Raw genomic sequence first — 7,100 nt, 5'->3', positions numbered from 1 at the left:
CCTCCACAAGCGCTGGAGGGAGGCCCCGGAGACGCAGGGGGAGCGCGGGGCCGGGGTGAGTGAGAGTCCGGCCTGGCCCCGAGCTCAGGCAGGACTCGGTCGGGCGGTACCTGGAGGAAGAGTAGGGGGGCGGCTCGCGGGGCCAGGCGGCTGCTGTTCTCCCCACCTGGGCAGCGGGACTCGGGAGCAGCCGCTGCTGCAGCTCCTACTGCCGCAGCCGGAGGAAGCGGCCATGGCGCTCGGCGGCTGCGGCTCTGGCGCCCGGGCCCGAACCCCTCGGGCCTGTTGCGGGGACCCAGCAGCACGCACGCTGCGCCCAGCCCCTGGCCAGTCGCGTCTGGGCTGCTGCCCAGCTGGTGCAATCCCACCGGCGGCCCCGGAGTGGGGGTAGTAGGCCTCAGCCCCCCGTCCCACTCGGGTCCCGCAGGGGAACGAACGGGGCTGGGCTTCCGATGCCTCCGCCCCGCAGCCGCTGCGGGACAGCAGCCCAGACGCGACTGGCCAGGGGCTGTGCGCAGCGTGCGCGCTGCTGGGTCCCCGCAGCAGGCCCGGGTTCGGGGGCGCCAGAGCCGCAGCCGCCAAGCTTGGCCATCGGCCGCTTCCTTCCCCCCCCGCGGCAGTAGGAGCTGCAGCAGTGGCTGCTCCCGAGTCCCGCTGCCCAGGTGGGGAGAACAGCCGCCGCCTGGCCCTGCGGGCCGCCCCCCTACTCTCTCTCCAGGTACCGCCTGACCGAGTCCTGCCTGCGCTCGAGGCCAGGCCGGACTCTCACTCACCCCGGCCCCGCGCTCCCCCTGCGTCTCCGAGGCCTCCCTCCAGTGCTTGTGGAGGGAGGAGGAATGACGTGCTTGGGGAAGAGGGGAGATTTGGGGAGGGAGCCAATGATGGAAGGAGGGGGCGGAGTCGGGGGGGGCACGTGCCCTTCCGGGCTCCGGAGCCTTTGTTTGTTTGTCCAGTGTCCCGACCTAACATTGGTCGGGACGCGGGACAAACAAGCAAATATCAGGACAGTCCTGATAAAATCGGGACGTCTGGTCACCCTACTCTTACCTCCAGGATGGGATATTGCTTGCTAGCCATCAAGAGTGAAATCTTTGTGACAATCACTCTGAGAGAATGGATACTTACCCCACACTTACTGTGGTTCTTCAAGATGTATTGGCCACACACATTCCACAATCTATCTTCCATCCTCATTAATTCAGAGTCCTGACACATGGGATTCTTTATTGGCAAAGGAACTGAGAGGTGGTTGAGGTTTCCCCACCCTCTATTTCAGGGGTGGCCAAACTGACTGGCCTCCCCGAGCTGCATACAACAATCTTCAGAAGTTTGAGAGCCAGGGCACACCTGCCGAGGCTCAGGGCTTCAGCCCAGCGGGAGCTGCCCGACCGAGCTCAGGGCTTCAGCCCTGCTCCTGCTGAAGTCCTGAGCCCCAGCAGGTGCGCCCCACAGGGCTGAAGCCCCAACACCCCCCTCCCCACTGGGCAGAAGTTCCTACCCCACCACCCCACTGCAAGGCAGAGGTCCCAAGTTCCCTTCACCCTCCCCAGTTTAGTAGGTGGAGAATGGGGGGAGGATGGGGTGGGCTCCATGAGCCGCACTTTAACAGTAAAAGAACCTCATGTGGCTTACGAGCCACAGTTTGGCCACCCCTGCTCTATATCCTCAGATACAGTGCTCACAAGGCTCAAGGGGCACAGGTGCAGCCCCAACAGATGCTGCTGTTCAAAGGGTTATCTAAGCACCAGGAGTAGACTCTGTATGGACACCCCTCAAAAAACCACCTTCCTTACTGTAAGGTAAGTAACCATATTTATGTTTGTATAACCTATGCCCGGCTAAGTGGGGCAACAGTGAAGTGTTTTTAAAAACATCTTTGTTTTATCATCCTTGTGCTAGGTGCTCATGGGCATGTTATCTGCACAATAGATAATGCAAGCTAAAGGTTAATTTTATTATCTCTGCTCTAGCATAAATAGCATAAAGCAACTGTTCTCTCAAGCAGGTTAGCAAAAATGGATCTAGGTTGTAAGGCAGTGTTAATTTTTCTTGTCTTTTCTCCTTGTTGTGGGGTAGACTGGAAACTAGTTCAGGGTTTTATTGCCATTGCTGGTCCCCTAAACAACGAGTTAGTAAGCAATTTAAATCTTCAAAACAAGCTCTTAGGCAAAGAAGCTCTTAATATTGTAGTGGATGAAGGTCATAATAGGTTGTGCCACCAGCCTTTTTTGGCTTCTCTGCCACAGTACTTCTCCTACCTTCATGCAAGTGGTGTTACACATTATAAAATCTTTATGCCATGGATACACATCCTTCCGGAGGGGAATGCCAAGAATCCGGAAGAGGCTACAGTTCAGTGCTATAGACAACTTCTTGAGTCTCTTACTGCTGCAAACCTTAAGCCAGTGATAATTCTGCATCATAAGCATTTGCCTGGGGTTGTGATCACGCAGTCCAAACTTGGGAAGCACAGGACCTTTGCTGACCTCTTTGTGGAATATGCTGAGTTTAGCTTCCGTTCTTTTGGTGATATGGTTGACATGTGGCTCACTTTTAGCGACTTGCCCGAGATCATTGAGAGTCTGCCGTATGATGATCCACAGTCCTCTCTCCAGATTCTAGCTGCTGCGCATGAAAAAGCTTATAAAATCTACCATGAAAAATATTCTTCAAAAGGTAAAGAGAAAATGGGAATGGAATTCTGTTTGACTTTCCTAAACAGTGTGTGAAGTGATGAAACTGTAAATGGCTGGCTGTGTGTGTGTGTGTGTGTGTGTGTGTGTGTGTGTGTGTTTCGGGACAGTAGCGAAAATGTCTATAGAAACATTCTGAATGATCAGTTTCTCTGAAATCTCTGCATTTTAAAATAACAAAGTATTCCCCAATTGAGTTCACACCATAGAGAAATAGCTAAATTGCCTTCTGTTTTCTTTAACAGCTTAAGAGTATCTTGCACATTTGTAAAGAAGTGAAAATTGTGCACTAAGGCTATGGTCTACATTAGAATGTGCATAACCTAGGGCTTAATTCAAAGCTTTGCACTCATCCCTCAAAGACCCGGATCTCCTGCTGGCTTTTTTCTATGTACTTATGTTAAGTTAAACTCATAGAGACAAAAGAAATTCCTAGGAAGCTTCAGTGGGAAATCTTCCTGGCTTCCAGCTATCTTGCCTGGCCAAGCTCCTTGGTGGTCCTAATCAGAATGAAATGAAATTTATAAATTCTCTGTGAAACTGAATTACCATTCTCCATCCAGTTCTAGCAGCAACCACCACCTGGGAGAGGCTTAAGCCTTTTTTCCCCCCCTTTTAGTCCATATTTTGTGGGCTTTCTTTTTGTTGGCTTTTGTTAAGATTCTTTTAATGCTAGTTCATAGGTTTTGGGTAGAGATGAAGCTTGCCGTCCTGAAATTGTTCAACTTAGGGACTTTTTAAGTAGATCATTTAGATTCCCAGCCCAGAACAATTTAAAAATAAAAATGGACCCATCAGACCTAGAACTCTTCCTCTGAACTCCTGCTTTCCACTAGTGCTCTGTGTGATCAGCATCTGGCTTTGAGCAGTCTAGGACACTTGCTGAACTCCTACTCCCCCCCCCCCCCCCCGTGGACATCTTTTAAATAATGTAATCTAGCAAAATTGGTTTCTAATATATGTACTGTGAATCTGCATCTTTCATTCTTTTCCCTCCTTCCCCCAAGTAAATGATTTAATAGGCACTTTTTTCTGTATTTTTCAGATGGAAAACTTTCCATTGCACTGGAAATTGATCATGTCTTTGGGAGTGCACCATTGGAATCTTTTTTAGCCTCTCTTAGGGTGAGACTTTATTTTCTTGGAATTCTTGTCTATTAACTTGCACTTGATTAGCAATTTTTTTATTTATTAGAATAAAAATAACTTATTGCAATTGTAATTTGATCTATCCAATTTAGTAATGTCTATTTATTTCAGTAGTTTAATCATGTGAAGCTGAACTAATTTTAAACAATGACCAAATTGTCCTGTTTGGTAAGCATTACTTAAAAAGCATAGACACTTTATTCGTCAGTTAAATCTTCATCTGAAAATTTAAGCACATGAGTAACTTCATTCTCATGAGTAGTCCCAGTAAAGTTGCACAGGTGCATAATTACTTTAGGATCCAAGCCTTTGAGAGATCTGATGCTAAATTTCATTCACAATTTGCAGCTGTAATAATGTGCATGTTTTGCATGTATTATAAGGCTACTGCAGAGAGATGACACACTGTTGCTTTCTATGTGCTTCCAATTAATAAGAATTCACATTTTAAATACCGACTAGTAAAAATCCACTTTGCCTATTTTATTTCCTATTTAACGCTTGTCTTCAACTTTATTTTTCTAAAAGCCTTGTAGGAGCTGTGAGGATTCTAATGGCTCCAACCTGAGCTATTCATGCTCTGTTGGCCAAGTATGTGTGGTTGGCACAGTCTGGAGAGAAACCAGTCCCTTCAGACTAGTTGTCAAGCTAGGGCTCAGTTGAAGTGGTAGGTTGTAAGTTTAGAGTTCATCTGACTGGAAATAACAGCTCTTCTGTACTGTATTGAGTTCTCTGGAAAGATCAACCACTACCTATTAGTCTGCTGGGTCCAGAAGATGTTGAGATTGAAATCAGTGACCAAATACTTCTTCAGCATTGCATTCATTTGCTTTTCAAGTGAAATAATGAGACAATATGTGCAGGTGTGGCACTACCAAAGGCTTTTAAAAATGTACTTTCTCCAGGTGCGTATTGGTAAACTGTTCTGAATCCTGTTGCAAAACTTTATCTGCATGGCCAAGACAGTCATGAACTTTCTCAGTCTTGACTGTTTAATAACTAATTACAGATGATAAATATTAAACACACAAAATACTCTGTTTGAATCATTTGATCAGCTTCCATATCATTGTTGTAGTGCGGAGAAACAACCTTACAGCAGTAAACCAAATGACACTTTTGATTCTACCTGTTGTCCTGTGGGATTGGTAGGAATTATACTGTTTCCCCTATTTCTGTAGGACTTCTGAGTCCTAAAACTAGAGTCACTGGTAATCTTTCAGGTATTTCTATATAATACGTCATTCTAAGGATAGCTGCCAATTCAGGGGAAACATTAAGAAATATGATTTTTTTTTTTGAGCAATTTTTAATAGCAAAAATTATTTCTGGAGTAGTGATTTGCCTTTTCTTCTTTCCAGGACTCCGTAGATTTTCTCTCTCTCAGTCTGCAATACAACTGTAGAACGGAAGTAGACTTAAAAAGGAAGTTGAATGAGTTACAGGTAATTTTGAGCAATGTTTCAAAGTGAAAACGGTACTATAGAGATTTCTAGACTGCTTTGGACTTTTAGGGATCCAATCTGCTTTCACTAACGCAAGTGCAAATCCTGTGCCAGTGCAATTTTGTGCCTGTATCACCGAGGGAAGAAATGTGCTCTTAATGTTTTAAATTACTATGTAGAGATCTTCACCAAAGGGGAAAATGTTCTAAATATATTTTGCATGTGGGGAAATGCATTCTTTTTCACAGCTACTTTTCAAGTGTCCTCAAAGGAAATGGAAAGGATTATTATTGGGGTTAACATTAATATGGGATAACATATCAGTGGTAGAGTGGAGTAGATGGGTTTAAGACCATTGCCCGTATACTGTAATTCTGTTGAACTGCTGAAACCACTAGCTGTGGTTATGTGTAATGTCTTAAAAAGATTAATCAATTAGAAACAATTCATTTTACAGTTAACGCCTGTTTATAGCCACTTCCATATGAGGAACTCAAAGTAATTTACAGTGTATTTGCCCTCTTAAATCCTCTGTGAGCTAGGTGCATGTTGTCACAGTTGAGAAAAACTGCACCTACATTTAGTGGTCCTGCAAGGGCACCACTGTCAGGCTTCCGGCCCAGTAGCCGTTGCCTTGCTTGGATGGGGACCGGTGTTTTTCTCTCCCTCCTGACTGGGATGTTTCCAGTCTGCATAGCTCCCTGATTGTACTGTGACTTGACTAGCAAAAGACAGGCTGCGTAAGCAGACCTGCTTTGCTTCTCCCCTCAGAGACGGCACACACTTAATGGCCAAGAGTTATGAGTTGCAGCACTTCCTATGCAGGCCTATTTTATTGTTAAGGTAAAAGCACTACAGAGAAAACACATTAAAACAGTAAAGAACCTGCATACATGCTAATAAGATTGCCAGAGATCACTCTGGGCTCTGACAGGTGATAAGTCTTTCAAACCCCTCAAAGGGGTCTCTTCTATGGTCACAAGTTCATAACAGCCTCAGCTCAAAACTAATGCCCAGTCTTAGGGGCGGCTCAGTAAACCCAGTTCTTCCAACCCTTCCTGAAGGATTGGGGACCTCCATGGACCACAGGTCCTGTTCATTTGCTGGATCAGGAAACAGGCCCTGAGCTTGTTGGCTATTTATCCAAAAATCCTTTCTTTGTCTGTTGGTCCCTGTAGAATCCAGTTTGAACTAGTGTATGTGTACTTCTCCAGAGGGTGGCTTCAAAGAACGGATCACTGGAGGAATTTCATTAGCACTCCCCTCTTCCTAGAGGAGCTGTATACAATCACCAACACATAAACAATTGCATTTTTAATACAATGAACTCCAAAGATGTTAAGATAAACATTATTGATTTACGTTTAATTCCACCAAGTTTGTCCAGGATATTGTCATCTGACACGTTATTCCCGTTTTTGCTGATGTGGGCACAGAAGTTGTGTGTCTTGTTGAAGGTCTCATAACAGGTGAGCAGCAGAGCAAGGAAGACGCCCCAAGTCTCCTAATTCCTCCCAGTCCTGTGCCTTAAACACATGACAGTTGTTCTTCACTGAGCACCCAGATGTTATAGTGATGGCCATGTTAGAAATAGAGAGAGAGAGAGATAAAGGAAGCTGCCTGTGCATCGTCTATGCAAAACACAACAGGTTTAAAAGATGCTCATTGTTTTGAGAAATCCACAGATATTGCCCACACAAAGCCGGGGAAATCCACATTCTCACTGAAGCATAGCTAAATGGTTCTGTTTTGTCACCACAGATCAGACAACAGCCATGCCAGGAAACAGCTGTGTGTTGCTCATTGGCGTGTC

The 7,100-nt window shown here is 45.8% G+C and overlaps 1 protein-coding gene across 1 annotated transcript in view; it reads left to right on the top strand.

Moving 5' to 3' along the window:
* The first annotated feature begins 2,015 nt into the window (after positions 1-2,015).
* LCT (lactase) overlaps positions 2,016-7,100 on the top strand; it is a 31,379-nt gene continuing 26,294 nt past the window's right edge. The window contains 3 exon segments of the mRNA XM_029910558.1: positions 2,016-2,676; positions 3,739-3,773; positions 5,159-5,287. Coding sequence (XP_029766418.1) covers positions 2,016-2,676; positions 3,739-3,773; positions 5,159-5,287 — 825 coding nt within the window.

Source organism: Terrapene carolina, unplaced genomic scaffold (assembly GCF_002925995.2).
Source record: "Terrapene carolina triunguis isolate 2854851 unplaced genomic scaffold, T_m_triunguis-2.0 Scaffold62, whole genome shotgun sequence".
Taxonomy (NCBI): Eukaryota; Metazoa; Chordata; order Testudines; family Emydidae; genus Terrapene; species Terrapene triunguis.
The sequence above is the reverse complement of the archived record's forward strand: the minus strand, read 5'-3'. Positions and strand labels throughout refer to the sequence as shown.